Source organism: Dipodomys merriami, unplaced genomic scaffold (assembly GCF_024711535.1).
Source record: "Dipodomys merriami isolate MVZ:Mamm:240054 unplaced genomic scaffold, mDipMer1.0.p SCAF_15, whole genome shotgun sequence".
NCBI lineage: Eukaryota > Metazoa > Chordata > Mammalia > Rodentia > Heteromyidae > Dipodomys > Dipodomys merriami.
Window position 1 is genome coordinate 62,667 of NW_027202826.1, and position 26,399 is coordinate 89,065.

General features: G+C 37.7%; 1 protein-coding gene across 4 annotated transcripts in view; it reads left to right on the forward strand.

Moving 5' to 3' along the window:
* Positions 1-26,399, forward strand: part of LOC138826816 (protein inturned-like) — a 59,754-nt gene that overhangs the window by 26,027 nt on the left and 7,328 nt on the right. For 2 of the 4 annotated variants that reach the window (XM_070022061.1, XM_070022059.1), the window contains exons 6-13: positions 3,815-3,904; positions 6,513-6,590; positions 8,406-8,595; positions 11,372-11,425; positions 16,976-17,038; positions 18,537-18,758; positions 20,472-20,954; positions 22,878-22,975. In XM_070022061.1, coding sequence (XP_069878162.1) covers positions 3,815-3,904; positions 6,513-6,590; positions 8,406-8,595; positions 11,372-11,425; positions 16,976-17,038; positions 18,537-18,758; positions 20,472-20,954; positions 22,878-22,975 — 1,278 coding nt within the window. The remainder of the gene's footprint in view (positions 1-3,814; positions 3,905-6,512; positions 6,591-8,405; positions 8,596-11,371; positions 11,426-16,975; positions 17,039-18,536; positions 18,759-20,471; positions 20,955-22,877; positions 22,976-26,399) is intronic. The other 2 variants (XM_070022060.1, XM_070022062.1) reach the window with 2 other exon arrangements.

Sequence of the window (26,399 nt, forward strand, 5' to 3'; positions counted from 1 at the left end):
TGGGTGTTTGGGCACATTTTAATGAATAGTGTTTTAAGTTCTTCATAGGGCTGGGAAGATGGCTCAGTGGTAGAGCGCTTGCCTTGTATGCATGAGGCCCTGGGTTCGATTCCTCAGCACCACATAAGCAAAAAAGAAAAAAGCTGGAAGTGGCGCTGTGGCCCAAGTGGTAGAGCGCTAGCCTTGAGCTGAAGAGCTAAGTGACAGCGCCCAGGCCCAGAGTTCAGGCCCCATGACCGGACCCAAAAAAATAATAATAATAAGTTCTTCATAAAAGTATTATCTTTTTTCAGAATGGAATTATGATTCCAGCTTCTTCGTGTTTTTACTGTGATTGTTACTTTGTTAGACAATGCTTTTGTAGTTGGCAAGAATGACTAAATCGTGATTTTTTTCACAGAAAATACTGTTTTCACAGAAGTGATAGAAAAGTATAGTGTAGTATAGTGATAGAAAAATACAGTAATTACTTTAGGATATATATTCAGACTTTATTGTCCCCTGTAAGCAAAATTAATGTCAAATAATTTGTGTGTGTGTGTGTACAGGAGGGTACTAGAATTTGAACTCTGGGCCTACTGCTTTCTCAGCTTCTTGCTTATAGCTTATACTCAGAGCCATGCCTCCAGCTTTGCTTTTTGCTGGTTAATTGGAAAAAAAATCTCAATAGACTTTTTCTGCCAGTCTGGCTTGGAATTATAGTCTTGGTTGGTCTCAGCCTCCTGAGTAGATAGGATTATAGGCAAGAGCCACTAGTGCTTGGCTGCAAATTCACATTTTAATCACTAGGGCTGGAGATGTAATTCACTCCTAAAGCAGTTGTCTAGCATATATGAAGCTCTGGATATGATTACTAGCACTTAAGGGAAGAAGAAAAGAAAAGTACTAACATTGTATAGTTAGCTATAGAGCCAAACACCCATTCCAAATTGATTTATCAAGCCCCGACTATAAAGTACCCTAATTAATTTGAGATGAGAGAATTCAATGCTTTGATGTTTGTTTTTATAAAATCTTACTGATGAATTTTTTTCCTTAATATTTCATTACATTTGGAGCTTATAAAAATTTCAAATTTTAAGAGCCCTGTATTACTCATGAAATAATAAGTTGGAGTTTTAAGCCTGTTTTTCCTTTTCCTACTTTCTCATAAATATTATACCATTACATTTTAAAAGGTAGTGTCTGTTAGAGAATAGGAAGAATTTGTTTTCCTAGATAAAAGTAATGCTTAAATCCATGAGTTTAAATGTGGTCATAAATAGAAATTAGTTCACCTCATTTAGGGTATAAATTGCATTTATAAAAGCACTTTACCAGACCTCTTTTTATTTGTATTTATATTTCATTTTACAATGCTGAAATCAAACTTGAGGCCTCACACTTTGCGGGGCAAATGCTATATACCACTGTGCTGTACCCCTAGTCCTATTTTTCACATGTGTGGGGCGGGGAGGGGGTATGTGTTGTATGTGCATGTGGCGTGTGCGTTCAGTCCGTCCTGGGGCTTGAACTCAGTGCCTGGGCACTATGCCTGTGCTTTCTAGCTCAAGGCCAGCACTCTACCACTTGAGAGCCACAGCTCCATTCATGGACTTCCTGTCCCGGCTGGCTTTAAGCCAGTATCCTCAGCTCTCAGCCTCCTGAGTTGCTACAGGTATGAGCCACCTGAACCTGGCTTCCCCCACCCCCCCTTTCCCTTTTTAAATGGTTTGTTGAGAAATAGAATTCATAAACATAAAATTCATAAAATCACAGATTTTAAAGGTGTACAAGTAATAATTTGATTTATATTCAGATATGTATAACTACCCCAAAGTCAATTTTAGAACAGTTTTATCACCTCAGAGAGAAATGCTGTGCCTTTTAGCTACCAGCTTGCTTAACTGTACCCTGTCCAAGCCCTATGCATGTATGAATGGAATCATATATGTGATTACTTGTGACTGTCTCCTACCATTTGCCATAGTATTTTTGAGGTGCAGGTCTCCTTTTAAAAGGCACCTTGTTTTATGTTTCTTTATGTAAAAGGCTACGTATGTAGCTAGCTCAGTAGTGTGGCAATGTGCTAGGTTCAATCCCTGGCACTGAGAAGGAAAAAATAAAATTGAATTTCTTCATGTAGGTTCTTTTTTTATTTTATGTATTTATTTTTTGTAGTTGTTGGTTGTGGGTCTTGAACTCTGGGCCCAGGCGCTGTCCCTGAGCTCTTCAGCTTGAGGTGAGTGCTCTACCACTTGAGCCACAGCTCCACTTGAGGCTTTTTTGGAGATAAAAGTCTCATGGCCTTTACTGCCTGGGCTGGCTTTGAACCTCGATTCTCAGATCTCAACCTCCTGAGTAGCTAGGATTACATAGTTTAGCCACCAGGGCATGGCTGCTCTTTTTTAATACCTTATGGGATAGATAATTATCTTATTTAATATTTAGGTCTTGTTATTAGTGATGAGGTATGAGTTAAACATGTACAAACAGTAAAACCAGAGAAATAATTTTAAAGAAACAATAGATGTGATTTTTACTATTTTAGGGGTTCCTTAGCAATATGAATATCTTGGTGCATTCATACTTTTAAAAAACCTTTGTAAAAATGTTAGGTGATATGACAAAATTAACGGGACTTAAGAAACAAAGAACTTCCACTCATCTGGTCGAACCACTACTAAATAACCCCATGCTGCTGATCACATGTATAGTATATTTGTGTACACCGGAGGGGACCCAGGAGGATGACACAGAACTAGAGGGAATCAGGGAAAAACATACAACAGCGGGACCCATTAGCTGCACTGGACATTGACCAAAATGAACTAAGCAACTTAATGGCAGCAATGGGAGGGAGGGAACAAATGGGAAAGAGAACAGCCGAAGCTATGCAAAACAAAAGAAATGTACATACTACCCAATGTGGAAGAAATAACTGTATTGCAAAGCTCATAGAACTCATAAATGTTATAGACCGTGATAGACAATTTGCTCCAGGAAAGTTAGAATGTGTTTGTGACTTTAACTGAGCATCACTATCCCACAATACTGTGAAATTTGGGAAATTATATAATCACTTAATCAAAAAATTAAAAATTAAAAAAGGAAAAAAAATTAAAAACCTTTGTAAAAGTATTCATTTTTAAATGAGTACATAAAATGGTAAAGAAAAACATTAAAAATAGTAATGAAGATGTTTGGTAATTCATACATATTTAAAAATCTATGCACTTACATTCTCTGTATTTCCATGATTCATTGTGTCTCTTTTGAGAACACATTAGCTTTTTGCTGCTTCATGACATGTACTCGACATAAATTGTGCAGGTGTAAAATACACAGTTTTATCAGTTTTGACCTAAGTATATGTTCCTCAAAACTATTCCATAGTTAACATACCCATTGTCCCCAAGAGTTTCATTGAGAACATTCTTAATGTCTGAGTTATGTTTTGGTTACTTGTTTATATATTTAAATCCCAGAGTTGACTGTCACCTTCTGAGCTAGGATGGCATTCCTTTAGCATGTCATATTCAAAAGTGAGCAAAGGTATAATATACCAACTGGTATGGAAACTTTCTTTTGAAGAAAACAATGAGTCTACTTTTGCTTGGCCTATATTAATTTGGATTGTTTCTGTTTTTTAAAAATTTTAGAAAGTATTTTTGTTCTCATATAATTCCCTACCTTTTCTTTGTGGCAGTTAGAAATTTGCATATTTAATATTGACTTTTAAAATCATACTGTTTAAGTCATGCCAAAGCTTACAAATAAGTTAACTTTATGACATTTAAAGATAATCTAACTTCTTGAATTTATTTTTCCTTAGTTCATCCCTCCTTTTAAATGGGAAGCAAATTCATATAGCTTACTTGAAAGAATTTGACAAGTTGTTGTTAATTGGCCTACCTGCTGAAGAGTAAGTTGAGATTTTTATTTAATATAAGAAATATTGGTAACAAATCTGGTATCATTAAAATGGTGACATTTGATCAAAAGACAGACTGCTAATGAGTGTTGTGATGTAACATATGTTGTGAAAGTGTAGTGGTTACCTATATTCATCTAGTATGAATAGGGTATAAAGATGCACCGCGGTTCCTCTGGACACACAGAGGCTATGGGCTATCTGTACACTTTTCTCTTTTGTGATACAGAGGTGGCTGATAGATGAGCTTGTCTTCTGCTCAGAATTTTAACAGTGTTTTAATACAGATTTTACATATTTTTAATTTACTACTGTTGTTGGAAAATTAAGGGTCAGCAGAAGGATATTTTGTCCAAGGTTGAAGGTCTTTAACAAAACATTGAGTATCTATAACTTCCCTAGTGATACATCTTAAACGATTACATCTTCCTCATAGCTTTTTTTCAAGTATTTTGAAATACATCTTATTTTTGTAGTTAGTGATAGAGGCATGATTAACACTCATAATTAACTGACCATGGACTGGTCTGAACATGGACTGTATGAGGTGCTTTATTTTAATTAATCCCATTTAATTTTAACTATTAGCTCCAGATGTACTAGTGATTAGTGCCTCCATTTTACAAATGAGGAAAGTGAAACCAAAAGTAAAGCTTAGGAGTCAGATAATCAGCATGAGGTTGAAGTGGAAACTGAATCAAAATGTGAGTTCTTCCTACTACATGGATTTTAAGAAAGGAAAGTGGACCAAAAACTTTCAAAAGAACAAAACCATCATCCAGCCAATCTGAGCTATTATATACCACTATTTTCTATTTGTTAACCAGATTTCTTTTTGTTATGTAATAGTAGTTATCTATTTCTGCATAATAAACTATTTCAAAAAACTCTATTTAAATTGAAGAGGTAAACATTTATTATCTCATAGATTCTTAATGGCTCAGGAATCTAAGAGCAATGTTAAGTCGTTGTGGCTTTTGGTCTTGGGACGACGGTGGATTACATCCTCAGTTACTGCCTTGGTTCCTTGCCACAGATACCTCTCGTTAGAGCTACTTGGGTGACCTTAAAACATGTCAGCTGGCTTCCCCCCAAAATCAAAGGGTCTAGAAGGGAAAGGGAAGTGGCAGGACCTTTTGAGTTCAGTCTTAGAAGTGATATACTGTATATACAGACAAGAAGCGAGTTGATAAGTTCTCAAGAAGAATTTCTTGAGAAAAGTACTTGAAGATGGCTGCAATAAAAAAAAAATACCAGAATTATGTTTTAAGCTGGGTGTCAGTGACTCACACCTATACTTTTAGCTATTCAGGAGGCTGATAGCTGGAGGATTGAGATTTGAAGCTAGCTTGGGCAGAAACTCCATCTCCAATTAACCGGCACAAAACAGGATAGGCTCAGTTTGTAGAATGCCTTGAGTAAGAAAACTAAGCAAGCTCCAGAGGCCAGTGGCTCACGCCTGTCAATCCTAGCTACTCAGGAGGCTGAGATCTGAGGATTGCGGTTCAAAGCCAGTCCGGGCAGGAAAGTCCTTGAGGCTCTTACCTACAATAAACCACCAGAAAACTGGAAGTGGCGCTGTGAGACAAGTAGTAGGGTGCTCACATTGAGCTAAAGAACTGAGGGACAGCACCCAGGCCCAGAGTTAAAACCCCATGACCAACAGGAAAAGAAAAACAACAAGCATGAGGCCAAGTTCAAGCCCCCATACTGGAAAAAAAAAAAGTTTTTATGTTTTGAAGGCTTAATTTTGATAAAAGAGATACAATTATATATGTGGGTTTCAAAAATTTTAACATGAAGGGCTAATGGTGCTTTGACACCCACCTGCTGTATGTGGCACTCTGTGAATGGATTATAATGGACTGTGGTAGGAGGCTGCTGGATACCAGTGAGTTGGAATATGAAGAACTAGGTAATTGAAAGTATGAGTTTATAAGAATTAGAGAATAGGGGCTGGGAAGGTGGCTCAGTGGTAGAGCACTTGTCTTGCATGCCAGAGGCCCTGGGTTCAATTCCTCAGTACCACATAAGCAAAAAGAAAAAAGCCGGAAGTGGCGCTGTGGCTCAAGTAGTAGAGCGCTAGCCTTGAGCTGAAGAGCTGAGGGACAGCGCCCAGGCCCAGAGTTCAGGCCCCATGACCGGACCCCCCCCCAAAAAAAACCCAAAAAACAAACAATAAAATCTTAAAAAAAAAAAAAGAATTAGAGAATATTCAGTATAAAATAATTCAGGAAATAATGGCAGAGGAAAACATTTGTCTTAAGACTTTTTTGTAGTAATCCAAAAGACAAGAGAAGAAACAAACAAAAAACACATTAGGAGCACAGGAAGTTAGAGAAGGAAAGGAAGGAACCAGCCACAGCTGGTAGACAGTTTGTTAAATTTACACATTGAACTTATGCTAGAGTTTACCTATTTGATTCTTGCTAGAAACCTAAATCTGAGCTAAAGTTGATCAAGTACTAATGTAATAAGCAATGGTTTTCCACAGTTTGACTCATAATTGACGTATAGACCTTACATATAGTCTTTTAGATATATATATATCATTGTGATTATGCTATAAATAAAAAGGGCACATTTTTGATCTTCCTAGAGTTCCTCTTCCCCAACTAAGGAATATGATAGAAGATGTTTCCCAAACCTTAAAATTTATGTATGCTTCTTTAGATGGGTAAGTATTTCTTTGAACTAATCTCAAAGGTTTTTTCTTTCTGTTTTTGTGCCCTGAGCTTGTTTGCTCAAGACTAATGCTTAACTACTTGAGTTACAGCTTCACTTCCAGTATTTTGGTGGTTAATTGGAGATAAGAGTCTCATGTACTTTGCTATCTGTGGCTTCACATTAGCATCCTCAGATCTCAGCCTTCTGATTAGCTTCAATTACAGGCAAGAGCCACTGGCTTCAAAGTGGTTTTGAATATATGATTTTATATTGCCTTCTGCACTTTATAGTACTTTTAGTTGTTTGGCTATCCTTTTCATCCTTATAACTTTCATATTTTACTACTGTACTGGGTTTTCTCTTATAATGAGAAACAGTTTTTCCCTTAGTCCATCCCCCCCTTTTTTTTGGTCAGTCATGGGGCTTGAACTCTGGGTCAGTGCGCTGTCCCTGTGCCCCTCAGCTCAATGCAAGTGCTCTACCACTTGAGCCACAGCATCACTTCCAGTTTTCTAGTGGTTTATTGGAGATAGGAGTCTCTTGGGGACTTTACTGCCTGAGTTGGCTTTGAACTGTGATCTTCAGATCTCAGCCTCCTGAGTAGTTAGGATTACAAGCGTGAGCCACAGGCGCGCAGCTGTTCTTTTCCTTTTTCCTGTTTTTTTTTTTTTTAATTTGGTCTAACTCATATTACTTTAGTAAAAACTTTTCGTGAAAAATACCATTCTTGATGCTATATTATAATATATACTGATATAATATATGCTGTTTTATTCCTGTAGGGACAAAGGTTAAGTATTTTTGTATAATATAGAAAGAAGAGTAAAATTTTAAATGACCTTGTTTTTCTGTTTGAGAACATTACTAAACTTACTATCATAAAATATTTCAAAGTTTTTAGCTAAAAAATCTATTGACTAGTTTCATTAAGATACACTTATTAAGCTACAAATCTATTGACTAGTTTCATGTGTATTCTTCCCTATATTTTCTGATCAATATGAACATAATGCTCTTTTTTTATACAGCTAATCCATATTACATGTTTTTCTGCTTCTTGCTTTTGTAACCTTATAATATGATGCATATTTCTGTATGTAAAGGAATAAGTCTGAAGTAATTGTTAAACATTTGAACATACAGAATTCGGGTATTTGTTGGATGAAGCAGTGAACATTATTTTGGAATGTTATTATTGTATGTACTAGTTACTGTATCATGTAGGGAACCATTCAAATTAATAGTTACAGTTAATGCTCTGTTTCATATGGTGAAATCCTAGCATTCAATAGCTCTCTTTTCCTCCCCTTCCTCACTCTTCTCTCTCTTTAATAATAATGCCTACAATTGAGGGAAAGAATAATTTAGCTCCTTATTTTGTAATTACTTCTACACTAGTAATGAGTATGGTAAGAAAGAATACTTATTATATATACAAGGTAGTTTGCTTATGTTTGATTGTCTTAACTCCAGAGTTACAGAAATTCAGAGATAGATTAGGTTATTTGTCCTATGATAATGATCTAATAAGGACAACATTAAGATTCAAAGTCAAATGTGTACTATTACAAAGTCCAATCTTTTTATTATTCTGTTGCCTGAAAGACAATAGAAATTTCAAATGACAATGAAAGGAAAGAAAGAAAGTGAGAAATAACAGATAGGATGAACTTCTAAATACTCTCTCCTCAGTAACAGTGTAACAGTGAGTGTGGACATGAGGGACAAAGAGAGTCTAGAAGTTAGGAAAGAGCCAATCTCCTTAGGAGCACACAAAAATGACCACCATAGGTTATTCTAACTTATTTAGCTCTTATTTTTTCAGTGCCTTTTGCCAGGTTGAGAACATACCTTGTTTGGATCATTTTTTCTACTTGTTCTTTCAAAGAGCACTTCAGCAGGCTAAGCTACATTCCAGTGTCTATCCCAGTGCTCAACAGTATGATGTTTCTAGTTCAGTACTTCTAGACAACCTCCCTGGAGTTCAGTGGCTCGTACTTCCACAGGAAATCAAGGTAATCTTAGGTGATAAATAAGAATCAGAACCATTGTCTCATTATAAGCCTTTACTTTCTTTTATTTTCCTTAGGCTTTTTGTAATTGTTGGGAGTATGGGTAAGAATTAATAAGGCAATTGAGCTGGGCAGTGGTGGCTTGTGTCTGTTATCCTAGCTACTCAGGGGGCTGAGATCTGAGGATCATGATTTGAAGCCATCTGGCACAGTAAAGTTGGCGAGACTCCTATCTCCAGTAAACGCCTCAGAAAAAGCCAGAAGTGACTGTGGCTCAAGCAATAGACACTAGCCTTGAGCAAAAAAAGCTCAAAGACAGCACCTAGGCCTTGAGTTCAATCCTTAGAACCAGCACATTTTTTTTAAAACAGCGTTGGGGGCAATTGGTTAATGAGGTTGAAAGTCCAATGGAGTAAACTCAGCAAATTACTTTTTTTTTATTTTTGCCAGTCCTTGGGCTTGAACTCAGGGCCTGAGCACTGTCTCTGAGCTTCTTTTGCTCAAGGCTAGCGCTCTACCACTTTAGCCACAGCACCACTTCCAGCTTTTTTTGTGTATGTGGTACTGAGGAATTGAACCCAGGGCTTCATGCATGCTAGGCAAGCACTCTACCACCAAGCCACATTCCCAGCCCCAGAAGATTCTTTATAAATCAAAATTGGGTCTTTATTTTTATTTTGTACTTAAACTTGTCTAAACTCACTTCTTTCAGAAATCATAATTAAATTGTATATCTTAGTATAAAATTTTATGACTTTGATTTTTATAATGTAAAGTCAGAAACGAGGGTTTGGTTTTTCTTGTCAGTTGTAGGGCTTGAACTTAGGTTCAAGGAACTGTCCCTGACCTTTTTTGCTCAAGGCTATTGCTCTACCACTGAGACACGGTTTTCTGGTGCTTAATTGGAGATGAGTCTCACAGATTTTCTTGAACAGGCTAGCTTCCAACCACAATCTTCAGATCTTAGCCTCCTTAGTATCTAGAATTACAGGCAAGAGTCACTAGCACCCAGCTTCAGAATTATGTGTACAGAATGATTAACAAATAGTGTTAATGAAAAAACTGGTGTAATGAAACAGCTAGTTACTAATAGCAAAATAATTCATTTTTTTTCTCTTTTTCTTATTCTGGTGCCGGGTATTAAATCCTGGGTCTCTTAAATATATTCAACCACTAATCTACACTAGCAAGCCAGCAAAATCATGGTTTTTGTGGTGGTTGTTTTATGGTACTGAGTATCAAACCCAGAGCGTTGTATCTGCTAGACAAGCACTTTTCCACTGTACTCAGCGCTAGCAAAAGCATTCTTTACACAACTATATGTATTTAACTTTAATGAATTTTATAAATCCAGTATAATTTTTGAAGATATAATAAATTTTCAGCAGTGTGGCATATAATGTAATCTGTTTAGTGACAGCATTTTTGTCAGTCTTAAATGAAACACTAATCAGGCGCCGGTGGCTCATGCCTCTAATCCTAGCTACTCAGGAAGCTGAGATCTGAGGATTGTGGTTCAAAGCCAGCCCAGTTCAAGCCCTACAACCAACAAAAACAGAAAACAAAAAAAATAGAAGGCCCTTTGCTCCAAGCCTGCCTCATGCCCATTCTAGGATCTTTTTGCCTTGGAGAAGCACGGGATCTTCAGAGTCACTTCTTAGGTGAGAAGATGCCAGTTCATGAGACTGCCATTCCAGTTGGCAGTTACTCAAGCTCTTGTCTGTCTGAGAATCTCTTCATTAAAGACACCTCTTTCTTCAAAATAGATAGTTTTTGCTTTCCATAATAGTAGGTGTGCTCGTTTTTAAGGATAATGTCTTTAGAATTTAGATACATTAATATTAAAATATGATCTGCCTCAGAAGTTCAAGACATTTAAAAGTGTATATATACATATATAGTATATATATTTTTATTGTAAAGATACTGTACAGAGGGGTTAGTTACATGAATAAGGTAATGAGTACATTTCCTATGGATCATTGTTACCTCCTCTTTTGTTTTTCCCCTACCATCCCTTCCCTCTCCACCTCCCCAACCTCTCCCTCCCCCCCCAAATTGTAAAGTTCATTTCCAACATAGTTATCTTGTACATCTCATTGTTACAATGGGTCAACCTGTATCCTTATTTGAGCATTTTATTATTTCCCTTCCTTTCCCCAAATTAGAAAAATGTATACACAAGATGCAGAGCACCAGAATCAAATATAGTGAAAACGGGTTATACCACGGGGGAAGAACATACAAAAGAAACAGAAAAATCACATGGTACATTATAAATACATTAAAAACAACAAATATATATTAATTTATATTTTTGTTGGCTGTGGGGCTTGAACTCAGGCCTGGGTGTTGACTTTTAGCTCCTTTGCTCAAGGCTGGCAAGCATTCTGTCACTTTGAGCTACAGTACCACTTCCTGTTTTCTGGTGGTTAACTGGAGATGAGAGTCTCATAGCTTTTCCTCTGGGCTGGCTTTGAATTGCTATTCTCAGGTCTCAGCCTCCTGAGTAGCTAGGATGACAGGCACCAGCTGTCAGCATCAGGCAAAAGTGTATCTATTTTGGTCATAAATTTCATCTGAATGCTGTGCCTCATATTTGGATATCTTTCTTATTGGAGACTTTTCTTAATTTAACACAGTTTGGAGATCCTCATATCTCAGCTTCTTGAATAGCTAGGATTATATGTGTGAGCCTCCACTGCCCAGATATTAAACATTTTTTATATAACCGTTTCTGGAAAATAAGTCCAATGTTCATATAATATTTTTTCTTTAGATGGAATTAGACACAGCATTAAGTGACCTGGAGGCTGCAGACTTTTCAGAACTGGTAAGAGGAGGGGGGTTTTTAAGAAATTCTCAGTACTGTGGTTTTTTTTTTTAATTAACTTAATTGTACCTAGAAGGTTTTATCATATTTACAACTTGTATATAGCGTATTTGAATCAAATTTACTCTATCTATGTGTTTTTTTTTTCTTAACCACTTCTCCACCTATCCCCTCTTTAACTTGTTGGGAGTATTGTGTTCTTTCAAGCATATATATGTAATTTAACTATATTATCCATCCATCCTCCCCATTCTCTCCTTTCTCTGTGCTTCCTTCCATGGGTTTTCCCCCAATAGTTCCCCTTTCACAATCATGCTGCTTGTTTTTAAGATTACATGCTGCACATTAACAAAAACGTGATATTTGTCTTTCTGAGATTATCTTGCTTAGCTTATCTCATTTAATATAATGTTCTCCTGTATTCATTTCTTAACAAATGACATAATTTCATTTTTTCTTTATGGCTGAATAGTACTTGATTTTTACATATACTATGTTTTCTTTATCCAGTCATCATTTGTTAGAAACCTAGGCTAGTTCCATATCTTGGTTATTGTACGTAGTACTGTTATAAGCATTGTATGCAAGTGTCTTCCTTATATGTTGGTTTACATTGTTTTGAGTAGTATATAGCAGGATAATACACAAATTCTATTTTTACTTTCTTGAAAAACCTCCATACCAATTTTTGTACTAGCTGGATTAATTTACATTCCTATCCACAGTGTAGAAAGATTTCTTTTCTCCACACCCTCACTAGCATTTGTTGTTGCTTGTTTTCTTGATAATAACCATTATGAAAAGTATGAGATAGAATTTCAGTGCCACTTTGATTTGCATTTCCTTTATGACTAAGGATGCTGAATATTTCTTCTATTTATTACTCACTTGAACCTTTAAAGAACAATTTGAATTAGTTTGCACATTTTTATTTTAATTTTATTAGGGTGATGTACAGAATGGTTACAGTTATATTAGTCAGGTAATGAATACATTTCTTCCTTTCCTCCCTCCCTCCTTCCCTCCCTTGCTCTTTCTCCTTTCTCTTGCTCCCTCCCTTCCCCTCTCTTTATCTCTTCCTTTCTCTCCCTTTCTTTCTTTTTCTCTTTTCTTCTTTCTCTTTCTTTCTTTCTTTCTTTCTTTCTTTCTTTCTTTCTTTCTTTCTTTCTCCCTCCCTTCCTTCCTTTCTTTCTCCCTTCCTTCCTTTCTTCCTTCCTTCCTTTCTTCCTTCCTTTCTTTCTTTTTTCTTCCTTTCTTCCTTTCTTTCTTTCTTTCTTTCTTTCTTTTTCTTTCTTTCTGCTTAAACTCAGGACCTTTGTACTGTCCTGAGCTTATTTTGCTCAAGGCTAGCACTCTGCCACTTGAGCCACAATGCCACTTCCGGCTTTTTCTGTTTATGTGGTACTGAGGAATAGAACCCAGGGTTTAATGCATGCTAGGCAAGCATTCTACCACTAAGCCACATTCCCAGCCCCGAGTACATTTTGTTTTGAACAGTGTCACCTCCTCCCTCATTTTGTCTCAGATTTTCCTCTCCCCAAGTTGTATAGTTCATTTCCAACATAGTATCTAGTGAGTATTTCTGCTGAGTTGGTTCATCTTTTGTCTCCCTGTTTCTGTGCTTCCCCTTCCCCTCCTCAGATCCAATAATGTATATACAAAAGGTACAGAAATAAAAAATCAGTGACAAAAAGGAATAAAACAAAGGAACAAAAGAAGAAAAAATAATGGTTTCCATTTCTTGGAGTTCATTTTGATAAGCATAATTTTATATGGTCACATGCACATAGCCATTGAGCCATGTGATCCTTTCCTAAGAGTATCCTCCTTTGTTCTGACTATATGAAAGTTTAGAGTGATGTTTAATTTGTAATTATTTGTCTTTTACTGTCCATTGGATTTAATTGTATATTTATGGATGTATTCTAGTTATTACAAATGAGGGAAACTGGAAGTGATGCTGTGGCTCAAGGGGTAGAGCGCTTGCCTTGAGCTGAAGAGCGCAGGGACAGCGCCTAAGCCCAGAGTTCAAGCCCCAGGACCGACAAAAAAAAAGAAAACAGTAGGAATTAACACATGAGGGAAACTATGAGAGGCCTGTGTTTCTTTGGGTCTGGCTTACTTTGCTTAATGTAATTTTTTTCCTAGTCTTTCCATTTCCTTATGAATGGAGCAGAGTCATTCTTTCTGAAGGAAAGTTTGCACATTTATTAACTCGATTGTTTCTTATGCCTTTAACATTTTTTTAACTCTTTATATTATGGATAGTAATCCTTTCTCTGTTGAAGTAGCTTACAAAGATTTCTCCTGTGAGGTTTTTTTTGTTGTTGTTTTGTTTGTTTGTTTTTTTTTTGCCAGTGCTGGGGCTTGAACTTGAGGCCTGGGCACTGGTCCCTGAGCTGCTTTTGCTAAAATTGAACTCTCTACCACTTTAGCCACAGCACTACTTTCGGCCTTTTCTGTTTATGTGGTATTGAGCAATGGAACTCAGGGCTTCATGCATGCTAGGCAAGCACTCTACCACTAAGCCACATTCCCATTCTGTGAGTTGTCTCTTGATTCTGGAAATTATTTCCTTTGATATGCAGAAGCTTTTTAGTTTGATTCAATGCTGTTTGTCAGTAATTGGAATCCTATTTAGAAAGCAATTCTTTATGCCTTTATTGTTAAGTTTTTACCCTATGTTTCCCTGTATTAGATTTAATTTCAGTGTTAACATCTAGATCTTCCATCCATTTTGAATAGATTTTTATACAGGGTGAACAATAGGAATCTAACTTAATTTTTTTTTTTTTGATAGTGAGGCTTTAACTCAGGGCCTGAGCACTATCCCTGAGCTCTTTTGCTCAAGGCTAGCACTCTTCCACTTTGGACTATAGCTCCACTTCTGGTTTTCTGGTGGTCAATTGGAGATAGGAGTTTCATGGACTTTACTCCTTGGGCTAGCTTTGAACTCAGATCTCAGCCTCATAAGTAAATAGAATTATAGGCACAAGCCACTAATGCCCAACTAATTTAGTTCTTACATATGTGAATATTCAGTTTTTCTAACATCATTTGTTGAAGAGACTTTTATCCAACATATGTTTGAGGGACTTTGTGGGGGAGGGGGGTCCTGAACTCAGGACCTGGGTGCAAACTGAGCATCTTTGTGTTGAAAGACAGCCCTCGTCCACTTGAGACATAGTGCCACCTCTGGCTTTTGTTTTTGGTTTTTTTTTTTGGTTGGAGGGCCTAAACTCTGGGCCTGGACGCTGTTCCTCAGCTCTTCAGCTCAAGGCTAGTGCCCTACCACTTGAGCCTCAGTGCCACTTCTGGCTTTTTTCTGTGTATGTGGTGCTGAGGAATCGAACCCAGGGCCTCATACATGCAAGGCAAGCACTCGACCACTGAGCCACCTTCCCAACCCAGCTTTTTTAGAGTAGTTTATTGGAGATAAGAGTCTCTTGGGAACTTTTGAACCCCGATCCTCAGATCTCAGCCTCTTGAGTAGCTAGGATTTCAGGCGTGAGCCTCTAGTGCCCAGCTCTAGGGACTTTTGACAAAAATCAGCTTGTTGTAGCATTGTGGCGTATTTCTGGATCTTCTGTACTACTGGTCTGCCTGTTCATTTTTTTGCTACTTTATGCTTGTTTTGTTTCTATGGCAGTGTAACATAATTTGAAGTTAGATATTATAATACCTTCAGCATTCTTCTTTTTGCTCAAGATTGCTTGGCTGTTTGGAGATTTTTATTCTTCCATGTGACTTCTGGTGTTGATTTTTCTGTTTCTATGAAGAATGACATTGGGATTTTTGTTGGAAATTGCATTGAATCTGTAGATTGCTTTTCAATCCATAAACATGGAAAAACTTTCCATCTTCTAATGTCTTCTTCAGTTGCCTTCTTATGGTTTTAGTTTTCATTATAGAAGTCTTTTTATTTTATTTTATTTTTTATTTTTTTGGGGGTCCGGTCATGGGGCCTGAACTCTGAGCCTGGATGCTGTCCCTCAGCTCTTCAGCTCAAGGCTAGCGCTCTACCACTTGAACCACAGCACCACTTCCAGCTTTTTTCTTTTTGCTTATGTGGTGCTGAGGAATCGAACACAGGGCCTCAGGCATGCAAGGCAAGCGCTCTACCACTGAGCCACCTTCCCAGCCCCAAGAAGTCTTTTTATATCCTTAGTTTATTCCTAAGTATTTTGTAGAGTACTATAAATGGGATAAATTTACTGATTTCTTTATCTTCCTGTTCGTTGTTAGTATATAGAAGGGCTACTAGTTTTTTTTTTGTACATTGATTTTGTATCCTATTACTTTAACAAAAGCATTGATCAAATATAAATGTTTTTTTGTGGAGTCTTTGTAGTTCTTTAAAGATAATCTCATCTCTGACTTTTTCCCCCCTACTTATGTATCTTTTTTTTCTTCCTTGTATTGGTCTGGCTAGGAATTTCAGCACTGTCTTAGATTTAAAAGAGTGGACACTGTTTTCTCATTTATGATTTTAGAGGAAATGGTTTCAGTTTTTCCACATTTAGTACAGTGTTGGCTATAAGTTTGCCATCTATATTATATATTGTGACATATATATTATGTATATTATTTTGAGGTATATAACTTCTGTTCCTAGGTTCTTCAAGGCTTTTATCATGGTAACATTGAATTTTGTCAGACTTTTTCTGCATAAATTGATATGATTATGTAATTTTTTTGGGGGGGGAGGGTCCAGTCGTGGGGCCTGAACTCTGGGCCTAGGCACTGTCCCTCAGGTCTTCAGCTCAAGGCTAACGCTCTACCACTTGCGCCACAGTGCCACTTCCGACTTTTTTTCTTTTTGGTTATATGGTGCTAAGGAATCAAACCCAGGGCCTCATGCATGCAAGGCAAGCACTCTACTACTGAGCCACCTTCCCAGCCCCATGATTATGTAATTTTTGTCCTATATTTTGTTTGTGTTCTGTGTTACATTTATTGATTTCCTTCTGTTGAACCATCTTTGCATCCTTAGAATGACACCAAACTGATCATGATATAAAGTTGGCTTTTGCTTTTTTTTTTTTTTTTTTTGACACTCTGGGGTTTGAACTCTGGGCCTGGGTGCTGTCTCTTAGCTTATTCACTCAAAACTAGCACTCTACCACTTGGCCACAGTTCTACTTCTGGCACTTTGCTGGTTAATTGGAGATAAGAGTGTCATGAACTTTTCTGCCCAGGCTAACTTTGAACGGTGATCCTCAGATCGCAGCCTCCTGAGTTTCTAGGATTACACATGTAAGCCACCAGCACCTGCATAATAGGAAATTTTTGTCTTATAGATTTATTTTAAAAATCCCTGATAGAATAACAAATCTTTTGTAGAAGTCTCTAATCAACAGTAGGTTAAGTGTTTATGAAAGTGTTTCTTTAAACTCAAAAACCAAAAATAAGGTTGTTCTCAGTCAAATAAATATACAGTTATATTTCAGTTATTAAGGAATGTAATTTTCATTTTAGGTATTGTAGTTCAGTAGGATTTTTTATATACACACACCTCATAATAAATCCACTTTGAATTTTTTTTTCCAGTCTGAAGATTACTATGACATGAGACGGCTATATACAATTTTGGGGTCTGCTCTATTTTATAAGGTAAGGTGAAGCTTGAAATATTTTTAAATTGATTACTGTTTACATATATGTAAAGTTAAATTTTCTCATTTTATGCACAGAAAAATCCATGCATCTCTTTTTTGGGGGGATGTAGGTACTCTAATCTTAAGATCTTAAAATAAGACACCTACACATTTATAAACAAATAAATACTTATGGTTTTATTGTTTTTTGCAGCATTGGTAATTGTGTAAATGAGAAACAATATTCAAACACACCTAGTATGTGAGAGCTAAGAACAGTACTTTCTTTTTTTTCTTTTTTTGGTTGTGGGGCCTGAGCTCTGGGCCTGGGTGGTATCCCTGAGCTCTTCAGCCCAAGTCTAGCTCTCTACCACTTGAGCCACAATGCCACTTCCAGCTTTCTGGTTAATTGAAGATTAGAGTCTCACAGACTTTCCTGCCTAGGCTGGCTTTGAATTGTAATCCTCAGAGCTCAGCCTCCTGAGTAGCTAGGATTATAGGCTTGAGCCAACCTGCACCCAGCATTACTTTCTCAATTACTTTTTCCAGTAATATATTTTTTTTATCCTATCGTAGCATGAATTTTTCAAGTAAATCTTGTAACATAAACTTGAATGTACACCAACTTAGACATCAAGTGAATTTCAGTACTTTGATTTAAGAAATATTTTTAAACTCAAAATATGCCATTAACAAAGAATTAAACAAGCCAAGTGCTGGTGGCTCACAATTATAATCCCACTACTCAATAGGCTGAAATCTGAGAATCATGATTCAAAGCCAGCTTGTGTAGAAAAGTTCATGAGACTTTTATCTCCAATTAGACAATAAAACCATATAACCCTATAACTAGAGTTGTGTCTTAAGTGGTACAGTAAAACTTCAGCAGAAAAGCCGACCAAGAACAAGAGGCCTTTGTACTGGCATGCTCACATGTGCATATACACATATACAAATAGAATCAAACAATACAGAAGGATAAAAAGGATCTTCCCACCTTAATGGCAACTTCTCCACTTTGCCTTTTCAGAATTCAGGGTTTTGTTTTTTAATTTGGTAAACATTCAGGGTACTACTACACAGAAGTGATCTTGCTTATGCTAAAGTCTATCTTTTGGGTACCCTAAGTTATTATTCAATATCTAATTTGACCTCAAAAAAGAATTCACTTCTGGCTGGGAAGGTGGCTCAGTGGTAGAGCGCTTGCCTCGCATGCCTGAGGCCCTGGGTTCGATTCCTCAGCAACACAAAAGCAGAAAAAGCCAGAATTGGCGCCATGGCTCAAGTGGTAGAATGCTAGCCTAGAGCTGAAGAGCTGAAGGGACAGCACCCAGGCCCAGAGTTTAGGCCCCATGACCAGCAAAAAAAAAAAAAGGCACTTTTGCTACATCTTAATTTTTTATGTTTGAAACTAGATTATTTTAAGACAATGAAAATGTTTTTACAAAACTTCAAGATATAGAATTGTTGATTTGTATCATTTGTTGATTTGCTCTTTCATGGTAAAATTCCAGGGTTATTTGATATGCAGTCATTTGCCTAAGGATGATCTTATTGATATTGCTATCTACTGTCGCCACTATTATTTACTGCCTTTAGCAGCAAGACAAAGAATAGGTCAGTTGATAATATGGAAAGAAGTATTTCCTCGACTTCACCTACAACATTCCACAGATTCAAATTTTGAAGTCTTTCAAGAACCTGAAGGGAGATATTTTTTACTAATTGTTGGACTGGTAAGTTTATCTGGACTTCTTTCTTTAAAGTTTTTTTTAAAGATCTATTTACTATCTAAGTAAAAGAATATGGGTATGACCTTGTGGCTCACGCCTGAAATCCTGGCTACTCAAGAGGCTGAGATCTGAAGATCAAGGTTCAAAGCCAGCCTGGGCAGGAAAGTCTGTGAGACTCTTATCTCAAATAAACCATTAGAAAACTGGAAGTGGCGCTGTAGCTCAAGCGGTAGAGTGCTCGCCTTGAGATGAAGAGTGCAGGGACAGCACAGAGTTCAAGCCCCACGAACGACCAAAAAAAAAAAAAAAATGGGTATGTCAGATACTAGTATTCAAGAACATGTTCTGCTCTCTTTTTCCTTCACATTCATGAAGAAATATTAATAAACTCTGGGATAAGATTTTAGCAAAGTCTGAAGATCTACTGTCCCCCTTCCTATAGTGGTTTTATCCTTATTTGTTTTGTGAAATAGAACAAGACATGAAAAAAACACAGAATCAAGTTGAGTGTATTGTTGCACACTTAAAGTTCCAGCACTCGAGCTCTGGAGGATCATGAGTTTGAGGCCAATCTGAGCTACCATAAGAAGACCCAGTTTCAAAAACAGACAAACTGCCAGAATGTAGTCAGAAATAGAATTACTATGTAATTGTAAATCCAAGGACTTCTAATAATTGAGACTCTGAAAGTTGTCTTAGGAAATTTCATGTGCAAGAGAAGTGGCTGATAGTCTATTAAAGTAAGGTGACATTGTTTTTACTTGGTATTAGCCAAGTACCATTGGCTCACACTTGCAGTCATAGCAACTTAGAAGGCAGAGATCCAAGCCTGGCGCCAGTGGCTTATGCCTATAATCCTAGCTACTCAGGAGGCTAAGATCTGAGGATTGTAGTTCAAAGCCAGGCCGGGCAGGAAACTCCATGAAACTCTAATCTCCAATAAACCACAGAAAACCAGAAGTGGCGCTGTGGCTCGAGTGGTAGAGTACTAGTCTTGAGCTGAAGAGCTCTGAGGGACAGCCCTCAGGCCCAGAGTTCAAGCCCCATGACCGACAAAAAAAAAAAAAGAAGAAGGCAGAGACCTGAGGATCTCTATATGAGCCAGCTGGGGCAGACAAATCCAAGAGGCTCTATCTGCAGTTAACCAGCAAAGAGCCACAAATGGAGGTGTGACTCAGTTGAGTACCAGCCTTGAGTGCGAAAGCTAAGTAAGAGCAAGTTACAAAGCAGCAGTAGCTTTGATAATCAAGGAGAAATTTGTAATAATCACACAATTATGCTACTGTATGTCTTTAATATGAACCTTTTTTTGTGTGTGTGCCAGTCCTGTGGTTTGAACTTGGGGCTGGGCCTTTTTTTTTTCTTGTCGGTTGTGGGGCCTGAACTCTGGGTTTGGGCATTGTCCCTGTGCTCTTCAGCTCAAGGCAAGCGCTCTACCGCTTGAGCCACAGCGCCACTTCCTAAGGCCTGAACTTTTTTGATCAAGGCGTATTACTTGAGCCAAATTTCTACTTCCAGCTTTTTGGTGGTTAATTGTAGATGAGAGTCTCATGGACTTTCTTACCCAGGCTGGCTTTGAGTTACAATTCTCAGAGCTGGATCTCCTGAGTAGCTTGGATTACAGGCTTGGGCCACTGGCACCCGGCTCAGTATTTATGAATATATTATGTGTAAATATTTTGTGGTAACTAAACTTATACTGATTTTCTTTCATAGAAACATTATATGTTATGTGTACTATTAGAAGCTGGAGGCTGCTCATCCAAAGCTAATGGAAATCCTGGTCCAGACTGTATCTATATAGATCAAGCCAAAACAACTCTTCAACAGCTGGAAGGAGTAGATTCTTATATAAATGAACAGCTTATATCTTCTTCAAACACCTGTTTGTCTTGTGCTGACTGGTTCCTTGCTGGACCACATGAAAAAGTAGATAGTTTGACTACTTCTCCTGTCCTCAGTAGGCTGCAAAGTACTTCTAAAACAGCAGTTTCTCCAACGTGCAGAAGAACACTTTTTGGTGACTCTTCCTTAAAGACACGGAAGCCCAGTCCTTCCCGAAGCAGTGGAGGATCTGACCATGGTTGTGAAGGTGAAGAAGGTGTTAGTACAAATCTGCATACTACACCAGATGTGGTATGGAAGCAAAGAGAATCTCAGGGCTCTGGTGGTTCTGAAGAAAGTGGAGCCTTGCTTAAGGTGAAGTATGTTCATTCAAGTATATACATTGTAGAAACTAATGTCAAGAGAACTTTTAAAATCGTTCCTCATTTGACATGGTGGTAGTTTTAGTTATTTGAAAAACCGAGGATTAAGAGGGGGAAAAAAGAGGAAGTGATGTCAATAAGATAGCAGCCCCTTGCCATTCCAGGTATTTAATTAACAGTGCTTCTAGGTAGAAAAACTCTAATCTTGTTGTCCAGTTCCATTGATACTCTGTTTTCAAGCTGACACCATAGCCTCGTACATGTGGACATTTGCAGGGACACCTCAGATTAAGTAGCCACTGCAATGTTCAGTAGAAGCTGGGTGCCTGGTAGAAAATGTCTATAATCCTACCTATTCAGGATGGTGAGATCAGTAGAAATGGAAAAGAGATAAGAACAGAAAGAGAGTCTTTGTTATAGGTAAGTATTTTTGTCTGCACTTGTAAAGGTTTCAGAAATTCAAAATGTGAATCTTAAGAAAAATGCCCATTTTTCAGATTATCACTTAATTTTTGTTTCTATGAAAATCAATAACATGTCCAAGTCATTATCCAAACCATCACCTTTGGAGGTTTTATACTTATTTTAGTGATATTGTTGTCTTTCAGAAGATTTCTGAAACTTGCCATCTAGGTGGATGGAGGTCATGCCTGACAAGATATTCTGAAAGAATGTGAGAAGGAGCACCAAAGAATATGAGACTCTGAGTGTCATGAAATAAAGAAACATCAACTCAGTCTCTTAATTCAAAAATAGAGGACACTTTTAAAGTGCTAAATATAATGTATTTAGAAGTGATCATACTAGTTATATTTAATACCTCTGTCCATGAAATTGGTAAAATATAGCTTAAGAAGACTTTGTAGCTTTAAGAACAAAACTTGAGCCAGAAATCCTAGCTACTCAGGAGGATAAGGTCTGAGAATCTTGGTTCAAAGCAAACCTGGAAAGAAAGGTCCATGAGACTCTTATTTCCAATAAAACACTCAGAAAAAACCAGAAGTGGTGCTATGGCACAAGTGGTAGAGTGCTATCCTTGAGCATAGAGAGAGGCTCAGGGACAGAGCCCAGGCCCTGAGTTCAAGCCCCAGGACTGACAAAAACAAACCAACCAAAATAACAAAACCTGAATAGCTCCCAAGAGAAACTGAATTAATCTTTAAGTTTGGCAGTTCAACAAATGTTAATTGGAACCTACTAAGGGTGAAAGGCTGTGCTGTACAAAGATAACGAGTAAGACAGATCATGATTTTGAGGCATTTAGGCTATGGGGGGGGAAAGTAAGCATACCTACAAATTTCGCAATACTAATGGCTCTGACAGGAAGCTTTCAGGAAATACCCTCCTGCTCTCCATAACATGGCCTTCGGATTCTTGTTAGCAAAGGATAAATCAAGAGGTAAAGTTACCCTACAGATGCTTAAAGAAAGCATCACAAAATAGTAATTACTTCTCTTAGGTTTTTCTTTTTTTTTATTGTAAAAATAGGATACAGAATGGTTATATTTACATGAGTAAGGTAATGAGTACATTTCCTATCAAGTATTGTTACCTCCTACTTTGTTTATCTCCTACCATCCCTTCCCTCCCTACCTCCCCAATTCCTCCCTCCGGTTTTTTATTTCCTAATCATTTCTGCTTTTAGATATAAGATTCTGGGGCTGAGAGGGTGGCTGAGAGTGGTAGAGTGCTTGCCTTGCATGCATGAGGGTCTGGGTTCGATTCCTCAGCACCATATAATCAGAAAAAGCCGGAAGTGGCACTGTGGCTCAAGTGGTAGAGCGCCAGCCTTGATCTGGGACAGCGCCCAGGCCCACAGCTCAGGTCCTATGACTGACAAAAACAAAACAAAGAGTTCTAGATATAAGATTCTATCTTAGATATAAACTGATTTACTTTTAAAACTATTTTTCAGATCACTAAAAAGAAGTCTACTTTCCCAAATCCATTTCATTTGGGAAATTTGAAAAAGGACCTTTCAGAAAAAGAATTGGAAGTATATAATACAATGAAGTAAGAAACCTTCTGATACTGGGGGTTTGGGGCTTTTTTTTTGGTTCCAATCCTGGGACTTGAACCTAGAGCATGGTCCCTATCCACAGCTTCACCTCTGGCTTTTTTGGGAGTTCATTGGAGATAAGAGTCTCATAGACTTCTCCTGCCTGAACTGGCTTTGAACCTCAGCCACCTGAATAGCTTGGATTTAAGTTGTGAGTCGCTGGCACCTGGCTCTCTAATACTCTTTTTCACTTAAATTCATTTGTCTTTGAGGAAGTTTTACTATAAGTACAATTTCAGAGCATGTTGTGTTTACTCAACAAGTGTAATTAAGATAGATATTACATAGTTGAGGTGATATGATATTTCTGTTAATATTTCATTACACATTTTAAGTAAAATGAACATTCGGGGCTGGGAAGGTGGCTCAGTGGTCGAGTGCTTGCCTTGCATGCATGAGGCCCTGGGTTCGATTCCTCAGCACCACATAAGCAGAAAAAGCCAGAAGTGGTGCCATGGCTCAAGTGGTAGAGTACTAGCCTTGAGCTGAAGAGCTGAGCGACAGCACCCAGACCCACAGTACAAGCCCCATGACTGACCAAAAAAAAAAGAACATTCATATTATAAGAGAGTAAAACAACCCATTTATTTCTCTTTCACAGGTAAGATTTATAGATTATATAGATATAATCTATCTGTATCTACTTTTTTTTTTACTTTAGACTCTGGCAAATGCCCAGTTTATCCCTTTGCATAGATTCATTCCCAGTGCTTGAAAAAGATAGCTGCTAATGGCTCAAAGTTGCGTTCCTCCTGAGAGTAGTACACTTCTAATGACTACTTGCTCTGTTTTAGTTCTATCACCCACCTACAGCTATAATTCTCCGGACGTTGGCCCCCTAAACTTACTCAGTCTGGGTTCCAAGAACTGATCCTATAGGAACTAGGTAACAACTGGGTGCCGGTGGCTCACGCCTGTAATCCTAGCTACTCAGGAGGCTGAGATCTGAGGATCACGGTTCAAAACCAGCCCAGGTAGAAAAGTCTGTGAGACTCCTATCTCCAATAAACCACTAGAAAACAGGAAGTGGTGCTGTGGCTCAAGCAGTAGAATGCTTGCGCTTGAGCTGACGAGTGCAGGGACAGCGCCCAGGCCCAGAGTTCAAGCCCCACAACCGACAAAAAAAAAAATAGAACCAGGTAACAGCTCGAAGTTACACCTCTAAGGTGAAAGGAACTGAGGATGGACTGTTTGACTACTTAAACTGTGTACAGTCATTGCAATATGCAATGTTAGTCACCTCTTGTACAGTCGTGATTGACAGTTGTGTCTGTTTTGCCTGATACTTAATTTTGATAGTCATATATAAAAATCACATTTTTGCTTAAGCAACCAGATATGTGAAAGTAGAATTCTTTCACAACCTCACAACACACAAACATGAGTGCATAACTATCACCTTTTTTAATCACAGAAACATTTGTTTAAGAAGTTAAAATCAGTAAGTTACTAAATTACCAGAATTTTTTTTTCCTGAGAGGGTCTACTGAATTAAAAATTTTGGTTTTAATGCTTCCACATATGAATGGTTAGTTTTTGGGGGGTTTTTTTTGGTTTTTTTTTTTGTCGGTCATGGGGCTTGAACTCTGGGCCTGGGCGCTGTCCCACAGCTCTTCAGCTCAAGGCCAGCGCTCTACCACTTGAGCTACAGTGCCACTTCTGGTTTTCTGGTGGTTTATTGGAGATAGGAGTCTCACGGTCTTTCTTGCCCGGGCTGGCTTTGAACCGCGATCCTCAGATCTCAGCCTCCTGAGTAGCTAGGATTACAGGCGTGAGCCACCAGCGCCCGGCTGAATGGTTAGTTTTTAAAAAATAATCATACTTGTTTTTAAATCTGAATCATGACCTTTATGGAACCTTAAAACAACTTTACAAAATGTTGATATTCTCCAGTATTTTGTTCCCTCCATAGCATATTTCTGATTACATTGTTTTGGCACCATCTCTAGTAAAGAGATTTTTTTTTCAGTAACTTAGACATATTCACATGTGATGTAAGTCATAGACTCTTACTTAAAAAGATGCCAGAGATCCTTTTTCTTCCCTCATTATTGAATGAGAAGGTGTTCTATGCAGTATACTATAGCTCATTTTAAAAGCATGTAATATATTATCCTCATATGTACATTTTTAGCAAATAAAATATATATTATATAGTAAAAACACTTATGTATATGTGTTTATGTAGCATATATAATTTCATTCGTTAAGAAACTACTGTCCATTAGTATTGCAGTCTTTCTTGAGTCCATCAGCCATTTCCTGTGGATACTACCTTGGTTCAAACTCCCGTTTTTCCCTTCCAGCTTTTAGAAATGAATCTAACTTTATCTGCCTTTTTGTATAAATCTTTTGTCTATTGTTGGATAATTGATTGGTTGGTGACTTTTTTAACTTTCAGTTAATAAGAACTGATTTTGAAGAGCTAAACTTCCTCATTGTGTTTTATTTTTGAGGAAAAATATAGATAACAAAAATATTGATCCTTGCTATCCTCCAAGTGTATCTTATTAGCAGTTTGGGGTTCTTTTGATATAATTTTGTTATTGTTGTTAGGGTGTTATACAGAGGGGCTCATGTCATGAGTCAGGTTATGAGTTTATTTCTTCTTATGGACAGAGCTTCCCCGTTCCTTAGCTTTCCTCTAGTTTCCCCCTCCCATCCCTGCCCACAACAGTTTGGGTTTGTTTTTTTTTAAGAAATAATTTCTATTCTTTAGACAGTCTGTATTTGAATTTGAAGACCTCTGACTTAGAATGATCCTTTTTGAATAAATATAATTTTCCTCATCTTGATTTTTTTTAAGATATCAGCCATCAGTTGTTAGTCAACTACCCTCTAAAAATTTTGTAGATGATTTCCTTCCCTCTCTCTCCCTAAATTTGGTAATAACAAATTTATTCAGATCATGCTGTTCAGACAGATTAACAAATTTATCAGGGTTAGCATAAATGATGGGCGAAGGAACTCGGGCAATAACTTAAATATGTCTTTTCTTTGGTTGTGTGCTTAATTTTTGTTTTTTGTTGTTGTTTTGTCGGTCATGGGGTTTGAACTCTGGGCCTGGGTGCTTTTCCTCAGCTCTTCAGCTCAAGGCTAGTGCTCTACCAGTCGAGCCACAGAGCCACTTCCGGTTTTCTGAGTTTACTGGAAATAAGAGTCTCATGGACTTTTCCTGCCCAAGCTGGCTTTGAACCGTGACCCTCAGATCTCAGCTCCTGAATAGAAATGATTACAGGCATGAGGGGCTGGGAAGGTGGCTCAGTAGTACAGCGCTTGCCTTGCATGCCTGAGGCCCTGGGTTCGATTCCTCAGCACCACATAAACAAAAAGAAAAAAAGCCGGAAGTGGCTCTGTGGCTCAAGTGGTAGAGCGCTA